Source organism: Protomyctophum bolini (assembly GCF_963924005.1).
Source record: "Protomyctophum bolini genome assembly, chromosome: 11".
NCBI classification, from domain to species: Eukaryota; Metazoa; Chordata; class Actinopteri; order Myctophiformes; family Myctophidae; genus Protomyctophum; species Protomyctophum bolini.
Window position 1 is genome coordinate 17464389 of NC_137872.1, and position 27770 is coordinate 17492158.

General features: G+C 41.0%; 1 protein-coding gene across 3 annotated transcripts; it reads left to right on the forward strand.

Moving 5' to 3' along the window:
• LOC308324325 (ral guanine nucleotide dissociation stimulator-like 1) lies at positions 1-27770 on the forward strand. 3 transcript variants are annotated; one of them, XM_080776363.1, is made up of 17 exons: positions 1-348; positions 6201-6484; positions 7982-8026; positions 8843-9051; positions 10110-10267; positions 10922-11170; positions 12347-12450; positions 14933-15017; positions 17968-18033; positions 19036-19125; positions 19877-19909; positions 20280-20401; positions 21460-21549; positions 22672-22798; positions 23863-24198; positions 24848-24962; positions 25108-27770. In XM_080776363.1, exons 1-17 carry the CDS (start codon positions 325-327, stop codon positions 25245-25247), a joined length of 2277 nt encoding a protein of 758 aa, XP_080632489.1. In that variant the 5' UTR covers positions 1-324; the 3' UTR covers positions 25248-27770. The 3 variants fall into 3 exon arrangements, with proteins under 3 accessions (XP_080632489.1, XP_080632487.1, XP_080632488.1); XM_080776361.1 differs by having other exon boundaries at positions 2-348; positions 23860-24198; positions 25108-27769; XM_080776362.1 differs by having other exon boundaries at positions 2-348; positions 19039-19125; positions 23860-24198; positions 25108-27769.

Consider the following 27770-nt stretch of genomic DNA (forward strand, 5'->3'; position numbering starts at 1 on the left):
CCACAGTATAAAGAGCAGTGAGTTTCAGGTGGGACTGCTGTCAGTGTCAGTAGCTGACAAACATACAGTCTGTGAAGTGAAGACGACACTTTTATTCACCTGCTTAACCCCATTATACGGGACGCCGGGGACGGGACACCTGAAGCAATGTTCTTTTCTGTACGGACTTGAAAAGTGTAACACAGGGATCATGTTTTTTATTTGTGTAAAACATGTAGTTTAAAGGAAGATATTTTAGACAAGTTATTTTATATTATACCAACATGCATCCCTAAAGTACACCTCGCGAAGTGGATTCTTTATATTTAATAAACCCGACGAGCTATGGGAAAATGGGAGTTAACAATGGTAAGTCAACTGTTACATTTTTACAGAAATGTGGATTTGAAATTGATATACATTTTAATTTATCTAGTTAAACAAAATATTGTGATATTTCCTAATATGATCTCATCTTATGTGTTGCTACCTAGCTGTGTGTTGTAATGTAGCGCCAGCCTACTCAAATAAATAGTTGTAAATTCTCTATATGCAAACTGGCTAGACAGACTTCTAGGTCCACTCATATGCTATAGAAAGATATCCTCCTTGCAGCTGTTGATGGTCAATCATATGTATGTATGTAGGTCATGCTGGCAGGCAACTGAACATTATATCATGATGTATAGCTATTAGTGGAGCCACCGTTTTCTGTAAGCTAGTCTAGAGGCTTTGTGACTGACTAAAAAAATGTTTCCTTCTCAATAACCTTCAGTTTGATACTTACAGGCCACCTTATATATCCAGTTCAAATAGCATATATATATATATATATATATATATATGAGAATCAGTGGCCTACAATAGTCGTGACTGTGATTTTAGTCTACTTCAGTGATTTAATGATGATCTGTCACTGTCAGTTATTCATTTTCCCATCATGATTCATGACAATCCAGTGGGCTTTGAGGACCAATGCACTGACTGTGAAATCCAGAGTTAATATGAGAATTTAATGAAATGAACAATGAGGATTTTGTTGTGTAGGTTCTTGTGTACAGCCCTTACATCACATGTAAACTGGTGACATGGTTATTGCATAAAGGAGCTGTCTCTTTGTCTTAGGAATTCACTTTGTTTTGGTTGATAGCCTACTATCCTGGAAGTGCCTGTTGTTCGTCATTACATTTGGCAAAAGGACACAACTTCAGATATTTACATACAGTAGTCCATATCTATCAGTTGCTTTTTTATATAATTACTTAAATTGAGAACTTTTGAAAGGTGACCAAAGGCAGCAGAACGAATTGCACAGTGATGACATTATGTGGAGGAGGAGGTTGCTACAGTTGTACATACTGTATTGTCAGTGCTTGGTACAATATTGCCTACAGTATATTGGACTATAATTTACATTGTAAATGTCTCGCATATATATTGCAACACACTGGAAGCTTTTCTTTTTTTTTATAATATTTGTTTTATTCGGAAAGTGCAGTATAATTGTACATATAGCATTTCTACAAACGATATAAGAGCAGTTCCCAAGATTTTCTTCTTTTCTTTTTTTTTCCCCACCCCTCTTCCCTCCCTCATCCCCCCTCCATGTGGCAACATCTCCAATGTCTCTGTATAGTATAGTCCTTTTTCCTATATAAGACATCGAGTCCACACTCAAACAGAGACAGGCACGTCAGTAATACTTCAGGTGGTACATTTCAGGAGGACAAAGAAAAAAGAAAGAGTGGGCGGAAAAAGACATAAGAAACAAAAAACAACAACAACTAAAGTATATACATTTATGCTGAGGGGGACAAAAACAATATAGCTTTGGTCTTCGACCACGAGAGGAGGAGAGGTGTCTTATACATTTTATATTTATACAATCAAACAGCAGGCAATGAACCAGTGAGATTACACGAAGTCCGCTCTCAGGGGGGCAATATGCACAATCCAGTTGTTCCAAATTTGGTAGAAATTGTCTAATCTAGTTCTTAACATGTATGTTAATTTTTCCATTTTGAAGATGTCTAGGACTATTCCATGCCAATCGTCCATTGTGGGTGTGATTGGGGATAGCCATCTTCTTGTTATTGACTTTTTGCTGGCTGCCAAGAGAATCTGCAGTAGCTTTGTGTATCTCGACTGGTTAAGACATTCAATGTGGCCCAGGTACATGGTTGTGAAGTTGAAAGGTATTGGAGTATTAAATACTGAGCACAGTGATTTGTGAATATTGTTCCAAAACACCCCCAATTTGGGGCACCCCCAGAAAATGTGGAAGTGGTTGGCTTTCTTTGCCCCACACTGCCTCCAGCACAGCCTATCGTCCCCTTTGTATTTTTCCTGGTATGGGGTCTTAAAATATCTAATAATATTTTTCCAACAGTGCTCTCTCCAGTCCATAGAACAAGTTGAGGTAGACTGGAACTCCCAGATCCCTCCCTCTGGAAGCTTTTCTATTGACAATAGTAAAATTAATTAAATGTATGTTGATACTTTAGTTTGTTTAATAGTGTGTGTAAGTTAAGCAGGGTGTTTCATAAAGAGTGTGTGAGTTAACTGACATCGATCTCATCTGCATGATTATTGAATATTGGGTGCGGCAGATCTATCTCATCAAACAATGATTCACAACATTAATTTACCTGTATACAATATATTGTTTATGAGAATCCCAAATTATAACATAGATAGACCGGTATTGTGTTGGATGGATAGCTCTAATGAACAATGGTGCATGTTTGTGTAATGTCACCAGAAATCCTCAGCGTTAATGTATCCACTTGTAACTCTGAGCCCTACCAATGTAACCAAATGGACCCTTCAGGGTACATTTGTACCAACCATGTCAATGAATTGCATGGTCATGTGCTCTGTCAAGTGTAACCAACCCCCCTCATTCATTAGTGGTGATAATTTAAGACGTGACAGGTGAGTAATGTTGTTGTCATGTTTCCTGCAATGATGAGCTTGGAATAGAAGATATTATATTGTAAACTGCCCACAAAATCTCCCCGCCCCCAACACACTAGACACAAATCTGGAATCTGCAATATCTATGGGCTATGTAATCGGTGTGATAAAGGAGGTCCGTGACATGATGGCCTACTGTCCTCTGTGGCCTCCAGCAGAGGTAACACTATGTTCTAGCTCCTTTTGACCGTAGAAAGAAACCTTGAGTCTGAAATGTGAGCTTTTTCCTCTGTTATGTGACTGAATCAGTCACATAACAGTGACTGACTGGCAATCAGAGGGTCCTGGTTCGAACCACAGCTCCACCAGGCTTCATGTTGCCTGGTTAAGTGACCCAGAGCAAGACACTTGACCCTTGTGTCGCTATTCTTCTTCTTTTTCATTTTTTTTGTTATTATACACAGACAGTAAAAACCAGTAGTGTCAATTTAACTTTATCAGAGTTACAACAGAACATCTGTGCTCTGTTGTCACAGTCTAGAGGAGAGCGATCGTTTATTTATTTCTGTGTTTCCAGTAGTTTCTTTGTCTGCGTTTTTGATTTATGCGACACGGCCGGTCTCATTATACAACAGACAAGCCCGCTTTCATTCAACACACACAGCGGAACTTTTCATAACGGCTGCATTCATAAACCAGTGTTCCTTTACATTATAACTGTGTCGAGTGCTCTTGTAGCATTCTGGAGGAGGCGTTATTGTGAATGCACTGAGGGCTCTCACTGAAACCAAACACGGTCTCAATGGCTGATATTATCATAATGGAAAACTACTATGTGTTTTCTCTAAATCAATTTGCGTAAAGCTCCCAAGAGTGTACAATTGGTACACTCTCACAGTTTCCAGTTTGGATTGGTGTCACAGAGACAAAAACTATCTAATGGGGGTCAGTGGCCTCATGCATATCAAACTGGGGGCCCTTGGAAAAAAAATAAAAAGTTGAGAATCACTAACAGACATTTATTTATTCTTATGGAAGTGGAAGCCCCATGACAGCCCCATGACATCATATCACACAATGAAACCAAGTAAACCGTTGCACTTCTTGTCAGTCCAAGTCCCTTGAAGTCTTTCTAACGCAGTACAGACCTGAGTAAGGGTCCATTTGGTTCAAACCGTTCCATATTTGTGCACTCTGTGTTTAATTTACACTCAGGGCTTTAGCTTACCTTTCATTCGCTCTTCCATGTCAGGGAGTGACGGCGCTGAAATAGAGACCCTGCTGACATTTACACAATGTTTAGTATTTTTATTCAGAACATTTTGCCTACGATGCACTAACCTTTGCTAATCCTGTATTTGTCCATAAACATTTTCTTTTTATGGAAGTTCAATACCTGGTCATTTGAAGGTACAAACTGCTTAGTAAGCAAAAAACCTTAAAAACAAACAAACATGCTGGCTAATGTCAGCATGTGCATTTTAGGAACACGGTGTAATTATTGTCTGTTGGCTGTGTTTTGACTGGATGGCTAGTCATTACATGCTACACAGTGTAAGGGCAGCCCATCACACACGCAATTCATACACGTCATAGGCAACGCAAGCCGAGGCTTCACACGCGTAGCTTCAACGGTGACCAGCCGTTCTGGGAGCTTGGTTCACACCCATATAGTTTGGCTAGAGGTATATATTTTGGTCACTGGCATGAGTGCCATTTTTCTTCTGTGGTGTGTGCGAGTGTTTGGCTCACTGAAAGAAAACTACAAGCTAAATGGCTGCCGAGTGGGGTCAACGACGGCACGTCTTTCCTATTGGTTGATCAAAGTCATACGATTTGTCACACACGTTAACGCAGTTAAATTTGTTCTCCGCATTTGACCCATCTCTTGGAGCAGTGAGCCACAGCCAAGGAGCGGTGAGCTGCAGCCGTGCCGTGCTCGAGAATCATTTGATTAGTAGATTTGACCCCCCGTTCCAACCCATTGATGCTGAGTGCCAAGCAGGGAGGCATTGGGTCCCTGCATTTTTACAGTCTTTGGTATGACCCGGCCGGGGATCGAACCCCAACCTCCCAGTTTCAGGGCGGACACTCTAACCACAAGGCCACTGTCTGGTGTCTGTCTGGCCACTGTCTTCATACACGGTCAAAGTTCACCAGTGTTGAACTCCACCCTGGCCTCCACGTGCGTCGGAATTTACACGATTCAACCAAACATCTACCACTTACACAAGGGTGAATCTCCTCACTGGCCAGTGGAGAGCTTTTGCTCATATGAGCTTCAGGCAGTACTACTTGGTCAACCAGGAGGTCTCCTACCCGAAACCAGGGTCTACATTGTTCAATGGAAGCATAAGGAGAGACCACCTCCAAGTTCCAACCATTGCAGATCTACAGCACTAGTTGTATTGAATTAACATGCTCTTTTATACAGTTAAAATAATGTTTTTGTCATTAAAATAAGTGGAGTTCAGCTTTAATTTATAATCAAATGGACCCTTTGGCTTGTTAAAGTAGAAGTACCAGCACTCAGGATTTGTTGCATGTGTTTGCTTGGCCACCACAAGACTGACATGGTGGTTTTGATTGGGGAGGCTTACCGTGTTGTGTTGTGTTGCTTTGAATTGTATGTGGCATTACCCTGAGGTGAAGTTGGTTGGTGTTTCAGTTGTATGTGTGTGTGTTTGTCTGTCTCTGTCTGCTTGCTGGGTCGTGCAAGCTGTTTGGTTACGGTGGTTTTGTTGCTATTTTTATCACCTCAAGGTCCAGCCCTCTGACCCTCTACTGTTGTGACCAGTCACACAACTAAATATATTTTGTGTTGACCCATATAAACCGTACTGTGTATTTCAAGGAGAAAGAGCTATTTTAGACCACTGGAGGATATCCAAGTTGCAGGCCCTTTCTCAGTGTGCATGCATGACTGCATCTATAGCTTCTGGTGTATCATCAAAAATATATTTTCATTACAAATGTAAAAGTAAATGTTATACAGACTGGTCAATTTCACAATAATAATGGTATTGCATTGTAATTAGTATAATAATGCATTAATGTGTTCATCACTTAATGTTGCAGTTGGTAAACATGGCAACACATTTCAATAATAATTGCACTTACTGCTTACACAGTCAACGCCAGCAACAACCACTTCCACATTCACATAACAATAATGATTCCACTTAATGTATGTTTTGTATTCATAATCAGTCTGCAAAGTATGTCAAGTAAAAGTGAATGAATTACTTTCCACCACTGTGTATACCAGTGCTACAGTATATAAAACGACAACTTGTGTTTTCCAGAACCCAGTTCAGGAGTGGTGCGATGAGTCCGAGGATGGGGTGGTGTACGGGGTCACCCTCCGGCGCACGCCCCTGTCCCCCAGCCCCGGCAGCGGCGACGCCTGTCCCGGCTCGGGTTTCGTCAAGTACCGCACCTGCAAGGTGCGCCGCCTGAAGGCGGCCACCCTGGAGCGTCTGGTGAGACACCTCCTGGAGCCCGGCTGCCAGGACTACAGCAGGATCTTCTTGTCCACGTACAGAACCTTCACCAGCACTACCGCGATCATCCAAATGCTCTTCCAGAGGTAACGCAACACGGGAGGAGGAGTTCTGTCCCGACTTTGTTATGTCGGTGTTGGCCATGTTCATTTTGTTGACGACTATCAAAATCTAAGACAACTAAGACTAAAAGAGACACAGGATTCACACCTGCCCGGAAGGCTATCCAAATCCACATGTTAAGAAAAAAGTTTAGATGACGCGACCAATCAGAAGTGTGCCTGAACTAGTTATGTAGGCATACACAATTACACACAAAGGTGTATGTTCATACACACGCACAAAACCTTAGAGGAAAACTACTTTCATCCATTGGGACTGCCTTCTATACATCCTTATCCATCCATCCTATCCATCCATAGTTTATTTCATTTAATGTTTAGTTGAACTAACCTATTTACATTATAGCTAAAACTCTTTTATTAAGTGACACGCATGTTTGCATGCACGCATACACGCACACGCACCCACACAAAAATGACTGGAGCATCAACCTTTTTTTGCATTAAAGCAGGGCTTTCCTTTCTCCAAGAAACAAATGGGAGGGGGTATGGTGACAAAGATCACAAAAGATGACAAAGTTGGGCTCTTAAAGACAAACACTATGTACTTTTAATGTAAGGCACCAGTGAACCTAATGCCCCCAGACTTTCAAAGACAGATGAAAGGCCGTACTTGAAGTAGCTGACTGTATAAGCTAAATGACCATGTTGCATAAGGGCAGTATTACACATAGGCCTACAGTAGCCGCCCTGACAAAGCAGCAGTCTCTTAGCATCTTTGATGTCCTGATAATGAACACCTTGCAGGTGTGCATTACCTTAGAACTGTGTACAACAAACATCCAGAGTGGCCTTCGTGTGCAGTTAGCAGGAGAGCAGGTTTGTGCTTGTAGAAAGACAGGAGAACGTACAGTAGAGAATACACTGCAGGGGTATTATAGCTAGCTAAAAGTGAGACTAAAATAAAACAATTGTTAACTAATGCTAGAAGGCTTTCTTACCTTTATTTGTAGTTACGTCCCCACCAAAGAGTTCCATGTGTTATTTTGTGCAAAAGCGCATTATTGGCTATTACCCCTAATATAAGCCCTCAATTAATTGAATTGCATTGAATTGAATGGGGCATTGGGGTGCTAATTAGCTTATTTCCATTTCTCAAAAATAATCTTTTTCTATATATCCTCTCTTCATAATGTAAATAGTATCCCAAGCGGCACACTTTACTACTTATTTAGATGGAAATAAGCGAATTAGCACAAAAACCCAACCCCCATTGAAGGCTTATATTAGAGGAAATAGCCAATAATACACTTTTGCACAAAATAACAGCTGGACCTCTTTAGTGGGGACGTAACCACTACAAATAAAGGTAATAAAGCCTTCTAGCATGGAATTCTCCTTTAAATGGACCTCAGGACTTTGCTGTGCAGTGTAGATGGCCTGTGGAGAGGAGTGTAGCCAAGCCCACAGTGGTCCATTCACAGTGCCTGTGTGAATGTGTCCCTGTTTGTGTCTTTGCAGGGACAATGCCGCCTCAGATATGGACAACAGTGAATGCTACAGGAGGTGGGTGGATGACTTTTCCCATGACAGCCCTCTTTCAACTCATATGCTGCATATGAAAGCGTGTGTTATTCTAAAACGAGAAGTCCGCCATCTGACAAAGTGGTACAACATATTTGATAGTAGTAAAACAATGTATTTCAAAACAACACAGTTGTTTTCCTTTATATTCAACTGGTTGCATTGAGTGACTTAAAGCAACAATATTGTTTTGCAATTACCAGTGATCCATTTTGTGACTGGTTCCCCCTTTCTCTCTAATTTATCTAAAACTACCAGTGATCCATTTTGTGACTGGCTCCCCCTTTCTCTCTAATTTATCTAAAAATATGATCCATTTTGTGACTGGTTCCCCCATTCTCTCAAATTTATCTGAAACTATGAGTTTTCAATATCGCAGCATCTGACCTGTACAATTAATTGAAATATGTATTTATTGTATTCACTTAAGAATCCAGTAGTTCCAAATGGCAATAATAGCCTGGAAGCCCCAGCATAATCTTATTATACTTGATTTATATTCGAAAATCCACTGGAATGCATTGGCCATTGTGAGCTTTTAGATCGGCTATTTCTGGCTAGATCTGCTCTTTTCAGATTCATACAAAGTATACATCTTATCTGTCGGGTTGAAACCTCATATGTCTAGGGAAACTGTTACTCTTTAGGATTCAAATTCATAAGTAGCAGATCCACATTTTCGCATTTCGGACGCTGTAATATGATCAAGTTAGAATATGGCGATAAGAGATTTCTGCGCGGCGGCAACAAAATCAGGCTTTTAAACTTTAGACTGTGAATGCACTCATGTCTCCCCAGTCCGGTGTTGACCCTGCTCCAGACATGGTTGGACGAGTACAGTGAGGACTTCAGGAGTCCTCCCATGCACACGCCACTCAGGCTGCTGCTGGATCACCTGCAGATCAGTGCGGCTGTATCCACCAACATGCGCTGCCAGCCCAACTACTGCTCCTTGGCTGGACAGGCAGAGGAACTGCTGAGGAGGTTCCAGAAGGAACTCAAGGAAGGTAACTACACCTCTGCAGTCCGCACGCATCATTGAATGTGTATGTTCCACCGATGTCCAATTTGTTTTCTGTTACACACTGTTTTTGTCGTACATTCATTTCTAATGAGCGATAGATTTCCTCCTGCCCTGTTGAATTCCATATCACGTCCCGGATCATATGTTGGGATTTAAAGTACAGAAGTACTACAGTATGAAGAAATGCTGTCAGTCTTGTTTGGGGGACAAATGAGCATTTGTGCCTGTCGTAGACATGCGCAGAGCAAGTTCAGCCAGGGAACCTCAGTGCAGTTGCTGCCAGCCGTTAATTGGGCCGCCTCAGCATCACGCTCTCATTCACATGATTCACTCAGCCAATCACACACTCACTCCATCTACTTTAACCGGAGGTTTGCATTCCTCTGCCTGCTTCCTTGCTCGCTGCTGCTGTATCAGCGTGCCGCTGTATACAAACCTGCTTCCTTGCTGTATATCTACTGTTTAGGTACGGGGGATTCAGAGTCCCTATGGCCGGGACTGATGTGCTTGATCTGAGTACCTAAAAAGCAGATCCAATACATCGCCAAACCATAATAAATATATATTCAATAAATATATATTACATCCATCCTTGAGTTGTCCTGACTGAATGGACAATTTACCTGTGCTGTGTTGACCAATCTACTTGTGGACTACAAACATTTATTGAGCAACTAAATTGTCATAGCTGCACTGCAGTAGGAAACAGGAAACAGAATGTCAGCACAGCGATAATATTTAAGCTTAGGGTAAAATATATAAATAAGCAAATATTTTGTTCCTATCATTTATTTTATGTAGTCCAACTCTTCCTTGAAACTAGAAATGCTGTGAGCTTGTATAACTAATATCACTCTCTTCAGCTGTAATTGTGTGTGATTTAACAATAAAGTTGAGTTTGAGGTAGTAACATACACAAAGTAGAAATAAGATAAAGATGTATTCAATAATAGTATAGTGTGTGACCGTGTGAGGCCTGATCTGGCTGCATTTATCTAAGAAATGCACAAATCTCACATGATTGATTTGTTGATGTTCCAGAAATGGAGACCAGGAGGCATTCTGCCCAGGCAGATGTGGAACAGGAAGAGGGCTCTTCTGGCACGGAAGGATTGGATTGTGAGACCTATCAGGAAGCAAGTGACATCATGGATTTCTCCGTGCACGCCATCGCAGAGCAGCTCACCCGCCTCGACTCTGTAAGTGAGAGGGAATGCTCTGAAAGGGCTTTGTCACATCGCGTTTTGATGTGACCTCAATCAGGAGCGGTTGTTAGTGTAACCACTTTCAACCTGGCGTACTTACACATTTACACTTACACACACATTTACACTCAAATGACCACAGTGGAAATTTACATATTATGTATGATGTATGCATTTTTGTCTATAAAAAACTCAAAGAGTCCCTATTTTGGCCCAATAGATAATTTCAGAAAATGTCAATCTCCCAATGCATTGTGACATGCTGTGAGCTCGTACATCGGTTATTTCCGCTAATTTTAAAATATTTAATATTTAAGTGTAACATAGGGCTTGATTTGCTTCACATTGAGAATAGTAATACTCCCTGGCCTACACTAACGGAAGGTTGCTAAAGGTGACATATCACTCACTGCTGACTAAATCCTCTGTATGCCAAGTGTTTTTCCTAATATTGTTTTAAATTGTTTCGTTGACCTGTTATTTTTTTTCATGTTTTATAGTTTCTGATGTCTTGATGTTTTGTTGTTTTGATCTTTTATGATTACTGTTTTATAACCTGTCTGTAAAGCACGTTGTAACTATATGTAACTGTTTGGAAAGGTGCTATACAAATACAATTCATTCATTCATTCCTTCTCACTGTTCCAGGCTCTGTTTGTTAAGCTGGTGCCCTACCAGTGTCTGGGCTGTGTGTGGTCGCAGAGGGATAAGAAGCCCAACATGTCCCCCACCACCCGGGCCACCATCGCCCAGTTCAACGCCGTCACCAACCGGGTCATCACCTCCTTGCTATGCCGGGCCCCCCTCGCCACCTCCAGCCCCCCCTCATCCCGCAGGACTCCCACCAGCCCGGCACAGAGGGCCCGCATCATAGAGAAGTGGATCCGAGTGGCACAGGTTGGTGACGAGAGTGACTCGAAGCCATGGTGGCTGAGATTCAAAGAGCAACTTAATGGTCTGGCTTAGCTTAAACACACCTCCTTCACATATTTCAAAAATGCATTCCAGTGAGTCACGGACGCGCTCTCACACACACACACACACACACACACACACACACACACACACACACACACACACACACACACACCTGGTATTGTACACGCCTGGTTACATCATGACGGGTGAGGATCAGCAAAGGAGTATGTTGCAATAATCACATCTTGTGTATGAACTATGAAGAGTCTTTAGTGTTGGCAAAAAAACATATATATTTTGAAATTGGTCTACTGCTGTGAGTGTTTTGTTTGAAAAGGCATTTTCAACCTATAGAAGACAATGATTGGCGCTGTATAAACCATACAGTATGTGACACCATATTGTGGACACAATCCAATATTAAGTACATTTTAAGTTGATTGACATCGACATACATAAATACATACATCGTAAATACATCAAGCTATATTTTACGTCTATTCCCAGAATCAATTGCTGCTACTCAAATAAGAGGTTTTAGTGTCACGGTGTATTCCTGTACACTGTACAGCCTAGACTTACACATGTATGGTGTGAATGTTTATATCCAGATTGGCAATGCAACAGCTTGCCGGATGAGCGAGTGTTGCAACAGTGTTTTGATCAAGTCAAGGTCTGACTCCTGATGATTGCACTCCCTGAACCATTCAATGGGAGTTGGATCAGAAGCAAATTCAAAAGAAAAGAGAACGTGGATGTGGATCGGGACCCATTTGTGGGTCACGACTCGAGCAAAATTTGGCATCGACCGGGTTAACGGTGCCGGAGATTAGCTGCACACAAACACACACCTGGACGGAGTGCAAAACATACTCTCTCCCCATGCCTGGTGGAGACAAAAAATAAAAAAAAATACCATTTTCTTAAAAATATATATTTCAAAAGATGTAAAACAAACGTATCTAAGAAATTCCATAAATAAAAATAATATGAATTAAGAAGTAGTGAATATAGCTGATGTACTTGTAGATCTGCTATTTCTAATACTCCCGGGCAAAAGTCGAATCTCTCTTTTGAGTCTCGACCTGAAAAGTTTGGTAACCACTGCGTTTAGACTATAGAATGAGTACTGAATTCCAACACTGCTGTTCACAGGAATGTCGGCAGCTGAAGAACTTGTCCTCTCTCAGGGCCGTCCTTTCTGCCCTTCAGTCCAATGCTGTTCACAGGCTGAGGAAGACATGGGCTGCTGTCAACAGGTAAGGGACACAATGTTTTTAGCTTTTTGGTTTCCTTTATTCCCGCAAAACAAAAAGGTAAAAGACAGAAATAAGTGCAGGTGAGAAAGGAAACCCATATAGGGCGTATACAAGGTTCAAGGTTCTCTCCTAAAATAATAAACTTAATGCAATAAAAAAAGTAATGAGTTAAACATAGTAATCAAACATAGTAATTAAACAGACGAGTACCTTGTGTGTAGTTGAATGTGTGGGTGCGTGTGTACGTACTGTACGTACATGTATGCAGAAGTAGGGCTACATTATTTGGTAGAAGCAAGTGGACAGCCTTGATTCATCAGGCTGGCCCTCAATTTTTTTTTTTTTTTCAACTTAAATTTTATTCATTTTTCATGAACAGAAATGACATACAAGGACATACAGAAAGTAAAAAGACAAACAATCGAACATTACAATATGTGTTGCCAACTCAGTAAATAAAAAGTAAAAACAGTAGATAAATGCTTGTGGTAGATGACACATAGACAGGATAATAATAAAATGAAAACATTATGTAAGCGTACTCGTACATCCACACACACACACACACACACACACACACACACACACACACACACACACACTCACGCATACATCCCCACACACCCTCACAGTCATACATACACCCACATACAATACTGTATATAAAGAAAATAAATAACATTGATTACCGTCCCATCCATGGGGTCACCCTCTAGAAACAAGCATATCATAAACATGAGTACCGAATTTGTGTCAAGGGTTCAAGGATCATATATTTTGTTTACATTCAGAGAAAAATAACAAAAAACAAAGCAAAAAATAAAAGCCAAACATTCTGGTTCCTAGCTCACCTGTTGTTCAGTATAATCAAACCATTTTTCCCATTTGTTTTCAAAAGACTCTCTCTTCAATCTTAAATTAGCAGTCATTCTCTCCATGTCGAATATTTGAGACTATCTGGAACCATTCGTCTATGGAAGGAGGATCTACCTGTAGCCATTTCCGAGTAATGGCTTTTTTCGCTGCAGCCAGAAAGATTTTCATCAGATACCTGTCACTTCCCATAATTTCTTCTGGTAAATCTCCCAAATACAGCATCACACAGGAATCTAATATTTGAAAGCCCAGAATCTCCTGTAATTTCTCTGTGACATTTTTCCAAAAGGTGAGAATTTCAGAGCAACCCCAGAAAACATGATAGTGGTTTACATCTACCTCTCCACAGTTTCTCCAGCACAACTGGGATATTCCAAGCTGTTTTGATTTAAGTTTTGGGGTGATAAAAAAGGCTGGCCCTCAATTTAAGGGCAGATTCACACTGAGTCTGTTTGATTCAAACTGTTCCCGAATACGATTGCTTGGTCCCATCTGGCCATGATTCACATTGGCCTTGATTATTCCACACCCGAGTACACTTCAACTGTATTCAATGCTTTCACATAGCAGCGATCCGTATCCGAGTACACTTCAACCGGTCCCAAGACTACCTCCATGTGGTCGCGGGAACGGTTGGGTGATCCGCTCCCGGGAACGGTACGCAGCATTCACACTACCACAACATCTGCCAAGTGGTCCCGAGTGCGCATCCGGGACCATAGTCTGTGAATCTGCCTGTAGTGTAAAGTTACTGAGTGAATATGAGGAGTTGCTAATAAGTGTATTCCAGAGTAATGAAGAATTGGCCATGAGGTTTACGGCTGAAGGGAGGATGGAGATATGTCTGATTGTCTAGTATTATAATCATGAACTTGAGAGTTGGTCTTAAAACCCATGTCTGGGTTCATATGTGCCAACCTTTAGTTAGTTATTACTGTTGTTCCGTGTGGGTGTCACGCATCGAAAACAGCCCGTCTACAAGCTCACAATGCGTTTAACTGTGATATTCTTTGAAGACTGGCTATTTTAGATGCGTGACTCCGACACGCATCTAAATCGGGCTTAATTGGATGATCTCACTCATTCATTTGGAATGTATTGCCCATTCTTGGCCAGGAGACCACTGGTGGTGTAATACAACCGTGCACGGATGTCGGACACGTTGACAACTGAGTCAGACATTTCAAACCTTTGGTTTTGATCCAAGCTCTATGACTGTATTGCCTTGTATCACATGTTTTTCTTCGTCATCATTATTTTAATGAGGGCTATGAACTACGTTATGTAAGACTAAAGTGCAAATGTTGACCCATATTTATGTCACTTTTATGTCTCACCTAAAACACTTTAACATGCCAATAAAAGTTGACAATTTCACGGATAATTGAACCATAATATGTCTATATTCATTTTCTCTGTTGTAAACATGTCGTCTAGGCCCAAATAGGTGCATGTGAGTTGCATGGTCCTTGACCAACAAGTGTGTTTATGACATAATGAGACCTCATTAGATTGGTCTAGGACCTAGGTCCAGGACTGTTGGTAGGTTCAGATCAGCTGGCTACTGTAATAAATGGTTGTGTGTTTTTTGTTTTTGTTCTTCCAGGGAGAGTATGGCAACCTTTGACAACCTATGGGAGACCTTCCCTGATGAGAACTGTGTTCTCTCCAACAGACAGATCCTGGTGGAGGTAAGAAGACCAGCCAAAATCAGCTTGTTACAAACAATGTTAGGTCTTAATGCCATGTTCATTTAGTGGATATGGTCCAAACAGCTGGCGTAGCGGTCCAGGCACCTATACTATGCTCAATGTAGCCTGTATACAATATCTGGTGTCGGGCAGAAACCAGCTAATTCCTTTCAGGAAATGAAAAATATACTTTTTTCAGGAAATGAAGAAAACCTTATATATATTTTTTAAAGAAAGCAATACTGCCTAATCAAAGTTGGTATTTTGACTTTATATATATATCTGCTCTGAAGAAGGCTCTGCCGAAACGCGTCGGTGTTCGCAAATAAACATGAGAAATTGCATGTGAGCCAGTCTTGCATCTTTTATTTTGGAGTGCCGCTTTTTCCATTTAGTTGGTTTATGAGACTTGTCTTGTCAGAAGCACTTTTTTATACTTTTCATTGGTTAAATATTTTTTTAACCAACACACAGACATAAAGGGTATTCAATAGCATTTAGAGGGAAAAATAAAACCTGATGAATGGAGTTGACTGGTTTCTACCAAAATACTCCACTGTATGTTTGCTTGACCTGACTCCGCACTGCTCCCTTCTGTTTTGCTCTACACATAAATATCCAATAGTTGCCAAGACTACAAGCTCACAATGCATCAGCATGCAATGTGTTGTGTGCTTATAATTCTGCTATTTTCACTGCATGTTCAATCCAGAATAGGGACGCCAGGGTTCATGTGCTTTATTGCTTATAGACATTTATATAGACATTTATTAGCATAAACAAACCTTTTACAGCCTTGGGTCGCATGATTAATGTTCAGCTGTTATGTGTTGGCAAAGACGAGCATCTCAATTTGATAACGAAACCATTAAAACCAAATCATAAACACAACCAGGCAGAGTGGTGTTGCTTCTACAGAAGGCTATATACTGTATTTAACAGGCCAGACTATTAAATCTATCAATATTTAACTGTGATGTTAACCACTGTGGGACATAATGGTTAGTTTTTAAACGAACAGAACAAAGAACAGTCCAGGAGCAGTCACTTGTTCACAAGAGAATACCAGTTTTCAGCTAGAACCCAGCCCATATATCAGTCTGGCTGATGTATCGGCCATTATTTGACTTACTTTAGCTGGCATTGGAATTGACAGTTATGCAGCTGATGTGTCCTGATTGGTAACCACAAAAAAAGAAGGAAAATCAGTATGTATATATACAAGATTAGATTAAAGACTTACTTGGCTACTTACTTATTAATATGATTTTTACTTGAGTTAATGTTAAATGGCTTAACAGGTGTTCAATAGTATGTGAGAGTCCAATGTCCGTAAGCACACAGCAAGGGTTAATTTCCCATGTTCCTTCAGCCATTCTCTTCAGAGGTGTTGCAGTGAAAAGACTGCTAAGTCAATATGGACTTGGATCCTGCACTTTTTGTCCATGAAAGCCAAACTAACTAATGTGTTGACTGCTTCACAAAGGTTTGGAAATGCTTTGAAGTGTCTCACAGCTTTGTTTAATCTATTTACAATTGAAGTCCTTTTCAGACACTCCCTAATTTATAAAGGAAGCTTTTATCTGGGTAAACTGTATCCCGCACGCACACTCAAACAAATGAATGAACGCATGCACTCACAACAGAATGCTTCAGTCTTGTCCTGGTGTTGCTTTGGACAAACGAGGCACTGTGCATAGGCAAACTCACTGTACACAGCTGGAAAAGAGTCCTGTTACCCCTCTACTTTCAGCATATTCCAATTTAGTATTGAAATTTAGATTATACTCAATTTATTGTAGGTATATTATATTATTGAGTCCACTCCTCCAATTACAATCTAAGCATTTAGTGGATGTCCTTATCTAGAGCAACCTACAAAGTGCAAGAACAGAATAAATGCTGTAGCTCTAGTCAAACAATAACAGAGTAAGTGGTTGAGGAACTAGTGCTAAGAAAACAAATGCAGTACTGTATGTGCTACAGAGTAACTACAGGGTAACGAGTAGACGTCAAACCTGGCATCGACGCATCTACATGATGTCACTAAATAACATAACTAGCATCTATTTGAATCAAAATAATAGTTACAAGCAGGAAGTGCAATGATAATAAGTAAGTGCTCTGGCATGAAGTGAGCTTACAGACAGTGGCAGTAGATGAGGAGTGACTCTGCAATCCTTCCATGCAGGCTTGGAATTTCATCGTTTTAGGGCCTTTGGTGTAGTAAATTATTTTGAGGGCACAAAAGGGCTAAATGCCTGCCCTGGGCAGCAATGCCATCAAATTAAACAATGATTTGTTTATGATTATTCTATTTAACCAAAAAGAGCATTTTGAGACAGTCTCTTGTACAGGCGAATTCACTGTATTGAGTATCGGCAAAATAAATAAATACAGCTTTTCGGCATTCAGTATCTCAACGAGACACTGGTCTCTAAAAACATATTGACAGAAAAGAAGCAAAGGAGAAAACTGTGAAATCAGCTGGCACACTGGAGCAGAACGGACAAGGCACACACACACACACACACACACACACACACACACACACACACACACACACACACACACACACACACACACACACACACACACACACAATGTACATAACTCTTAATATTGCTGCAATTGCAACTGCTTAATTCCAATGCTTGTTTTTCTGTTTCTTTCTTACACTATATTTTCCCCCTTTCTTGAAACTACAAATGATAGAGCTTGTACGACAACTGCTTTCGCCCACTTCTATATCATTTTCTTTACACCTGTCATGATGTAAATTAAATTATAAATGATGCATTTATATAGTGGAGAAGTTGAGTTGAGGTTCTTGTCAGAGAAAGGCAGTGATTCTTGTTGGCGTTTCATTCATTTATTGGACGATGGCACCCTGTAGTCACTTGTAACATTGAACTAAACATAGCCCCAACCCCCCGTGTGATCTTCACAGGATAGGAGCCAGCCTGCCATGGATAACGTTTCTCCCAAATGGTGTCCTATCTCCAAACAGATGCCGGTAAGTCATACCTCAGTGGAGTGAGCGACTTTACATCTCTGCATCCATAAACTGAGGTCTAGTTCAAGGGCAATGTTAAGCCTTCAATAGCTAAAAAAAAAACTTTAGTGAATAAATGGTGCACTAGGATGCATTAGGCCAGTGGTTTTAAAACTGTTTGTGCCCAAATCACACCAATGGGCAAGTTTCACTCCCGTGTTCATAGCGAAAATAGTCCAAATACACATCTTCAAGCTCACGATCACAATTTAAAAAAAGTGTGTGGATGTGTATTGCAGCACACCGTTGGGAGCCACTGCATTGGGCTATAGTAGAGCAACAATGGATTAATGTGCAAAAGAAGGAAGAACTGTTTCTAATCATCGGGAAAGAAGGGATTCTGGTGTTGTCCTCTATAGTATATTCTCACAAGGCTAGTATGATGCTGGCTTCTCATAAGTGATAATGTGAAAAGAAAATGTTCTCATGTTACAAAACTCTGTCGAACCAAACCACAAGTAACTGTTTGCTCGCTCAGGGTTGTTAATGGGTCTGACGTGGCAGGGAGTCCAAACCTATCTTTAGCTCCCCTCAAGGCTGCTGCTGACAAGTTTGAAATGGCCTTGGATTACCAGGATTAAAAGCCAGTAATAATTAGAGCAGACAGGTCTTTTTTTTTAGTCATGCGTACAGTAGATTTCTCCATGGCTGTAACATGAGCCTACTGTGTTCTACATCTGCAATCATTTAAAAGGTCCATGACATTGATACCAATTTCCAAATCGGGCCCGATCACATCATTTTCAGATGATCGGAATCGGATCGGGAGCAAAGAAACGTGATCGGGACATCCCTAGTATCAATATTATATCCATATCATGATATTAGACTGGATATTGTCTGGGATGATATTGTACTATGGCATAAGTGTCTATAAAAATCACACCAGTGTGTGAAGTGAGGGGCGCTAATATATTAAAGTCTACCTCATCAGGTGATGTAATGTTGTTCTCTTCTTTCCAGCAGAGCAGCACCAGTGCCGTGGTTCCCTACCTGGGCACCTACCTCACAGTCCTCACCATGTTGGACACTGCCCTGCCAGACACGCTGGAGGTAAATACTGTCAGCTCCGACATTATTCTATCGATTACGGTACCTTTTTGGATAATTGAGAATCACATTTCTTTTGTATACTCTATCAATGAATAGACTTTTTATAATCGACCACATCGATTCATCTGATTAACCACTAAGCTACGTATTATACTCTGTTGTGTCACGCAAAAATAGTGGGGAAAGGGCCGGCCGCATGCCACATTTACAGCTGGCTTTGGCCTGACAGTGCTTTGCGTGTTTGAGTCCCGTTCATGACGACCTTTGCTGCATGTCTCCCCCCTTCTCTCTCTCCATCTTTCCTGTCAATCTTCACTTGTATCTATCAATAAAGGCAGAAAAGTTAAAAAGAAAAAGAAATAGTGGGGAATCTGGGATAAAAAGCCCATCTTCAAGCGTACAACGCGTCACATCGCTCATGGACACACTGATACATAGCAAGCCGAGGGTTGAATCCTTCCAATTCCCAGGCGGACTCTTTACTCACTCAGCTACAGTAGCTAGATATTCACATGAGGAAGTGATTGCAAACACACAGAGGCCCCACATTAATCAAACAAAATATATGTCTCATGTAATTTACGTCAGCACGTCTACTTGTCAAACGCCCTTATTTATATTCCTTTTTATCACATTCTGTTATGTTCTTCTCAGTCACTCTTGTCATTATTAATCTCTGATAAAGTGTTAATCACGTGAAGCACTGTATTTCTATTATTGTTTTGACATATGTTTATTATTGTTTTGACAGGGGGAGCTCATAAACTTTGAGAAGAGGAGAAGGGTAAGCAAAAACTCTTCATTCCCACTTCCATATTTTTTAAGATTCAAGGTGCAAAAAGGTGTTTGACAAATATGTCAGCAGTGTTCTCACCTTGGTAGATTCTTGTCTCTAGGCAGGATGTTTGACTAGGTATACAGAGCATTATTTTACAGTGCAGAATGGGAGAGATAAGCACACTTATTTTGTTTTGCTCTCCATTCGCCATTCTCTCTGTCTCCTTGAGAGAATTTATGACTGTTCAAAATGTCTTGCTGTCTCGTGTCGAGTTATGTAACTAACCGTACAGGTTACAAGAGTAGTGACAGTTTATCCTCTTGTGTGTCTACAGCATACGTTATCTTTAATTGTGTTCGATTTATCTCCTTGGCAGGAGTATGAGATTCTCTCCCAGATCACCCTGCTCCAGGCCTCCTGTGTCCAGTACAACCTGCCTCAACACCCCAGGATCCATGCTTGGCTGCGGGAACACAAGATGCTCACTGACCTGGAGAGGTGAGGTGGAAGGGTGCTTAGCCTGAAGTTGCATGCATATTTTGTGCACTGGAAATAGCCGATCTACAAGCTCATAACGCGTTGTGAGCTTGTAGGTTGGATATTTTAGGTGCACGACAGTGGCACGCAACCCATTGAGACCTGAGGCAGATTAAAAAAATGTCTTCTAAATCCTCAGTTTTCTGAAAAACGTCTATGTCAGTGGTTCTCAAACCTTTTTATGTCCAGGACCCCCACAAATATCTCATCTCAAAATATTTTGTTTCAAGGACCGCCAGAAGCAAAGATTTGAATTAAAAACGAAAAAATAATCCTGTTGAGCTCTTGAGCTTGTATATCTGTTATTTGTGAATAGCCAACCAATTTTCTATATACAGCAGCTAAAATGAGATTGACGTTCTTAATTGGTTAGAACCCCCCACTCTCTCTACAATTATGCGACACAACACTGCCCCGTCTGTCTCATAGAGAAATGTAGACCCTGGTGCCTGAACTTGAAGCTCATAAGCATAATATCTACCCTGGCTAAATTGGGATTTTCTCTTGCCTGAGCAGTAGATATTTGATCTCTGATGCCAGAGACCAGGGTTTACATACACATGAAAGTTGTGGATTGTAGCTTTAAAACTTTAATGCTACCACTTATTATAAAGACATGCCTAGAAAGTTCCCCCCTTGCAAGAACTGGTATTGTTCATTCAGCACAGTTTTTCTTTTATATCAAGAAAGACGATCTGGTTGGCCCATATAGGATCATATTCCAGAGTGTTATTTTGAAAGCCAAAGTCACTGGTAGTAGTTGCATAATCATCTGAGTTGTGCAATTAGAAGGTTCATCTATCAGAGTGTCATGTGAAACACTAGGTCCACACACTGGCAGGTTCACACAAGGTGTGGCCCTTTCTAATAACATCCAGTATTTACAAATGTAGGTTATGTGAACTAGGTTAGCTGGTTACCCAAAGTGTAATCTGAGTTCCCAGATGTTCCCAAAGTGTGATGGCTGCAGGGATTGAATCGATATGTTAACAGCATTGTTTCTTTTTGTCGTTTGACAGTTATGAGCTGTCGATTCGCCTGGAGCCTCCAGTGGACCTGTGTTCACCAGGGCCCTGGAGCCATCGCACCCTAACAAAGAAACTCACTTCGTAAGTACAGCACCTACAGTACACACGTCTAATCTACACTACACCCTCACCTGGTAAATCCTACTCACACAGAGGTGAACATGCAGTCTTCATATACAGTAGACGTTTGAAGCACTTTTGTACTAATAGATGAAGTATTTATACACATCACTATTTCTAGCTGGGCAAAGAAGACCGTCACCATACAGTATAGTCAACGTGCCTAGTATGGCTTCACCTCTGAACACGGCATTGTGATTTGTGTGGCTTTTAATTTGGAATTTCCGGATAGTTAAATATTGGACAGGGAGGCCACAGTGTTACTAGACTCTGCCTTGTTCCTCGTCCTTTGAAAGTACCTTGCTTATTAGAAACCCTGTATAGCTCGTTGAGAGGCCGGTACTGTCTCAGAAGAATGAAGTCTGCACACTGGGTCATGCTCCAAAGCTTAAACATTTATTATTTTTTTGTCATTTGTATACTAGCACATTATAAAAACACTTAACAACACTCCTCTGAAACGTGTTGATGACTAAAAGTGTTTGGGTTCATATATATCTTCTTTCCAAAAGGACTTTCAAACTAGGATGGGTATGGCCTGGTCAGCCTGCAATGACATGCATAAGATCTGGTCACCCAGCTTAGTAAGTAAAAATATTTAGGACGACGATTCTACTCTATGGCTCCGAGACATGGACACTTTCAAAGAAACAAGAGAATCGGTTGGATGGCACTTACACCCGCCTTCTAATGAGAGCGCAAAATCTGTCTTGGAAGAGCCACCCATCGACTAATCTAATATACGGCAACCTTCCCCGTATTCTTTCACTGGTCCGATCCAGAAGAGCGCAGTTTGCCGGCCACTGCTACAGAGCTGACAATGAGGTTATATCTTCCCTTCTTCTCTGGAGTCCTGCCTGGACCAGAGGTAGAAACCTGTCGTTCCCTGATGTCATCGCTAGGGACACATGCTTCAGTAGGCGGGAACTGGGGGTGGCAATGAAGGACCGGTGCTTCAGTAGGCAGGAACTGGGGGTGGCAATGAAGGACCGGGAAGTCTGGCGTAGCATTGTGGAATCCATGATCTCGACCACGGTCGAAAAATGATGATGATGATGAGAAAGCCGGTGTGTCTGTGTTCAGCCTGTTGACAGTGAATGACAGTTCTAAGAAGATGCTACCGGACCAGATCAGTGTGTCGTCTTCTGGATCCAGTGGTTCTGACATGGAAGACCTCTCGTCCAATGGAGGCTGCTCCATTAGACTGCAGGTGTGTACATGTGTGTCTGTAGCGAAATAAAAACTGCTGGGCAAGGCCTTCACATCATTATTTATCATGTTATTTTATTATCATTTTGTTATTTATTGTTTAAGGCTGCAATCCGGAACTTATTGCTCGTTTCAATCCATCTGAAGTATGGTGGAGTACCGTATGTTAATATAATGTATAGCTAGTACATCTGGAGTGGTTGGATGTGGTCTCACTCGCCCTTATCTTCTATTGAGACATTTAGACCCTGTAGGACACCTACTGGTAGTCAAAAAGTACAGTTTAAAGTCCAATATCTCCCTTGGACATGTGGGGATTCCATCTCAGAAGAGTGGTAGACTTTTGGATTTCCACATGGAATTAAAGCGTTTCCATTCACATGTCACGATAATTCCTTTGCTCGAGCTCAGCTTTTCCACATTAAGCGAGTGTCAAACTTATTTTTCTATTTTTTGCAATATTGAGAAGTTTTCTATGTGATGCATCATAATTCCCATAAAAAAGGAATGGAAATATTGCTAATGTGTCGCCTCACGTTCTCATACTGTATGTAATCAAGCGTGTCTTTGTTCAGAGACGTGTTGTCCCATACATTAACCAAATGGCTCTTATAGTTAATAATCACAGTTAATAATTGTCAACCTAATTCTGAACAGCTGAGAAATATATTGAACGCGCCTTGAAAGCTGGAACGTTTTATCACGACACAATAGATACTCATTGACGTGCTGTTGAAACTGGCACGGGCACTTGAGTGAGAGTGGAATGTCCATTGAGGCAGGTGCTTAAACTGTTGGTTTAATGGGGTGTGGGCTGGAGTCGATGAACACAGTAAATCCTTAGTGGCGAGTTATGCGTTTGTAACCCTGAGAGTGTACAAAATGTAATGATCCTTACAGCTCCATTTGGTTGTTTGTATGCCCTCGGAGTTAAATAAAAATCTCTGATGGGTGCAGGAACTCACTGAAATTAATTTCTTTCACTTTTTCTGTCCATCTTCATCTCCTGCTCTCTCTCCTACCGCCCCCCCCCCTTCACTCTGTCTCTCTCTCTCCCCACAGCAGCTTTCCCTGTCGTGTAACAATGTCTGCGAGGCCTTTTCCTGCTCGTCCTCCTGTTCCATGTCTTCTCCCTGCTCCTCGGCGGACTCCTCTATGGAGGCTCCTATCTGCTCCTCTTTGTCCTTGTCCCCTTCCTCCTGCTCTTCATCCAGCTCACAGCCGGACCTCTGTGCTCCGGTCGTGGTTCACCATCTTGTCCCGCCCGAGTGCTCCTCCCCCAAGCGCTCCGTGTCCATGACCATGCTGCCGGTGTATAACCGGCAGGTGGCCGACTCCTGCATCGTCCGGGTCAGCGTGGACCTGGGCACACACAACGGAAACATGTACAAGAGTATCCTGGTGAGTTGGACGAGGGTGTGATGAACACAGACACTTACGTTGTGAAATGAGATTGCCTGTGTGGTGTGGAGCTGATAGGATTTGCCTGGGTGCTCCAGCCAACACAATAGACCTTTTTCACAGCAGTCATATTGACATAAATAGTTGTGTAATGTTTTACTGTAGTGATGTGTGATGATACTAATTTACCACTGTATATACTTTGTAATACGACAAATGAAATAGCTCATATACAAGCTCACAACACATCGCTAAAATGGTCTGTTGGCATTGTGTGTGGAAAGCCAGCAAGGGAATATATTCTTTGTATTAGCAAATTATGATAATTAGTCGACTAATGACTAAAAGTGGGGGTGTGTTCTTACAGTTGTAAAAAAATAAAAATGAAAAGATTGGAGTCTATTTTAATGTGCTGAACAAACCCAATGGCAAAATTGATATCATTTATTGGTGGGCTGACTCAAAGAGTGTAAGCTATATGTTATAACTTAATAATAATTGTCTCGATAATGAGTAATGGCTGCTTTATAGATGGGTTTTCACATGCTGTGCAAGCCGTCCCTAGGGCTAGCTATTAGTGTTGTATTTTTTCACATCATCCTTTAGTTTGTGTAACAAAGTACTTTGGTTCTTTGCGTGTCCTTCACAGTTGACCAGTCAGGACAAAACTGCCCAGGTGATTCAAAGGGCCTTGGATAAACATCACCTGGAACACATGAGCAGACAGGAGTTCACTCTCACACAGCTCATCTCTCCAGGAAGAGGTGGGAAAATGATGTTTAACTTTTTTTTAATTTATTCAGCCGTTGGTCTGTAAAGTGTGCGACTGAAACATAATTGAATCATGTCAGCGTTCACCATAGAAGGCTTCTACTAAAACTTCTGTTTTTTTTTACTCTTACTTTTCAGAGCTGCTCATACCAGACAAAGCCAATGTATTTTATGCCATGTCCACTGCAGGCAACTTTGACTTTGTTCTACGTAAGTTCTCGAAGGGCCAGAAGATGCCGCTGAGGGCAACGTGCAGTTTGGGTCGCTACACTAAATAGCGCCTCCCTTGTGGCATGAAGGCCGAAGAACAGACAGACGGACTGAACGCTTGAGTGGAAATGAAGGCTTGGAGTAGTTGTTTTTGTCTACTTTTTGGATTCCGAAAGAGTCCCAATGTCAAGTAAAGAACGGTAGCTGATAATGCAGTGTCACTTTATGGATTAAAATGAAGACTTCAGGAATCTGGGGACATAGTTTTAATTTAAAAATGTAAACGGACTAAACAGAAAATACTTGGACCAGAAAAGCTTTTAACTCCTTGGAATTAATCTTATTTGAATCACTACTGATGAACTGTGACAATGGAACACATTCCCTGCCCATTTCCCCTGGACAATGAGCTCCTACGGACATCATCCCACAATGGAAGCACATGAGGGTGACACTTGCAAAGTGCAGTGACCCTGCATTTACTGTACATGTGAACACTGAGAAACGCCTGACAGTTTACCGGGGCGCCTGAGCCAAAACCAAGGGTTAAATGGCAGGTAACGGAAAGACTTAAAGTACTTAATGGAACAGAATGCCACAGGTAGTTTATTTTTACTATAGACACTAGAGAAGAAGCATCCTGGACTGTATTCCATTGCGAAGTCATAGGAGGGAATGTGCATCTAGAGCGCTGGTTCCAAAACACCCAAAAGAGAAGCTCACAACCACCCAGTGGTTTTCAACCCATTATTTATTCTGCATTTGAACCATTTAATGACATTTAGCCTCTCAGACACAAAACTAAAGAATATTTAGTTGTCGTTGGATAAGACTTCTTGTAAATTAACTGATTCCGATTTTTACCAATAATTAAACTTTTGAGGGTGTAAAATCATTTTACGCTCTCAAGAGTTAAAGATCTATAAGGGTCCATTTGGTAACGACTCTCCATTTAGCTGGGGACCACCTGGAACCCCCTCAAGGACCACTGGTGGACCCTGGACCACTGGTTGAAAACCACTGCAACAACCCATCACAGTTGTGAGATAAGATTGTAGATTTGTTTTATAATTTATAGAATTTGTTTGATTTTACTTTTTATTTATTCATGAAATATTTTTGAAAAATCATTGAATATCTTTTTCATTCATGACAAAATGGCATTTTTTACGTTTTGAAATAATAATATCAAATCAGACTTTATTTATAGAGCACATTTACAACAATGGAAATTAAAAGTGCTGTACACTACAGGGTGAAAAAAAACATCAAGAACGTATGCAAGTGCAACATCACATAGGCCTACAACAGCTAAAGAGTTTTAAGAAGGCATTTAAAAGTCTTAATAGGATTAATAATACAAAAGAAAATGTAAGAAACAGATAATTTAGGGATATTTTCTCATGGCCCATAAAAAAAGTGTTCACGACCCACAAATGGATCCCGACTCCCGACCCAGTGTTTGGGAAATCTGTGTTCTAGATGGCTATCTTTCTGTCCTCGGTCCGTGCCAGCATCACCGTGTGAAACACCTGATGAAATATGAGGCATAGAGGAACTGTGGCCACAACGACTGGCTCGATGGCATTCCTGTCATGGTCAGAGAGATGTTGATGGATGTACAACTTCTTCTTCAGTTTTAGTGAAGGCCATAACTTTTCAGGACAGAAGATCTAGCGTTAGTTGTGTTAATGCTCTTAAGCTCTTTTGTATACTTTGTTGTGCAGTGGTGTCAGATCTACTGTACAAGTAGATGTAGATCATTGTGAGCTCGCCGATCTACAAGCATTTTGAGCTTGTAGATCAGTTATTATTTTTGCCTAAAAAAAAGAAATGACGTGTGTGTGTGTGTGTGTGTGTGATGGAGAGAGAAGAGTGTGTGTTGTGCATGCATGCATGCATGCATGCATGCTGAGTAGATTTACTGTGTTGCTGCTCTAAATTAATGTTCATAATTGTCAGGTGTTTTTGCATTGCATTCTATTTTAATGTCTTACTTACTATCACTGTGTTTTTTGTGCAGTACTAGCCCCTCCAACATTTGACCGCTTGTGTTTGGGTGTCTATTTCAGCACGGCTAGGGTGTTTATTTCAGCACGGTTACTGTGTCTATTAGTCTATTTCAGTGACGTAACGATTACGTAATCCAAGGCACCGCTCACTTCACACTGGGTGTGATTTCTTTTTTTATTATCGGTGAATTGTGCATTTGCTGATTTATGTGTTCTCTTGGTTGTTTTCAAACACTGATCTACAGTACATAGCTTTAAAAAAGAAACAAATCATACTTAGTTGAGCTACTCTGATGAATATTTGCAAAGTTAGTAACAATGAACCAGATTTCTGTCATGTCTGAGAAAAAAAAAGAATGCATATTAAAAAAACAATTAAGACAGTCTAATTATGGTGTGGCCTCTCTGTCTATATTAAGCCATCTGTAGCAAGTTGAAGTGGGTGTGCAGTTGAATGAATTGGGCTAATTTTGTAGACATAGCCTAAGTACTACCAAACAAACAAACCAATCCTCTTCCATACCAATAAACATGAGTCAGAGATATGTTGATGAATGTACAACATCTCTTGTTGTCAAT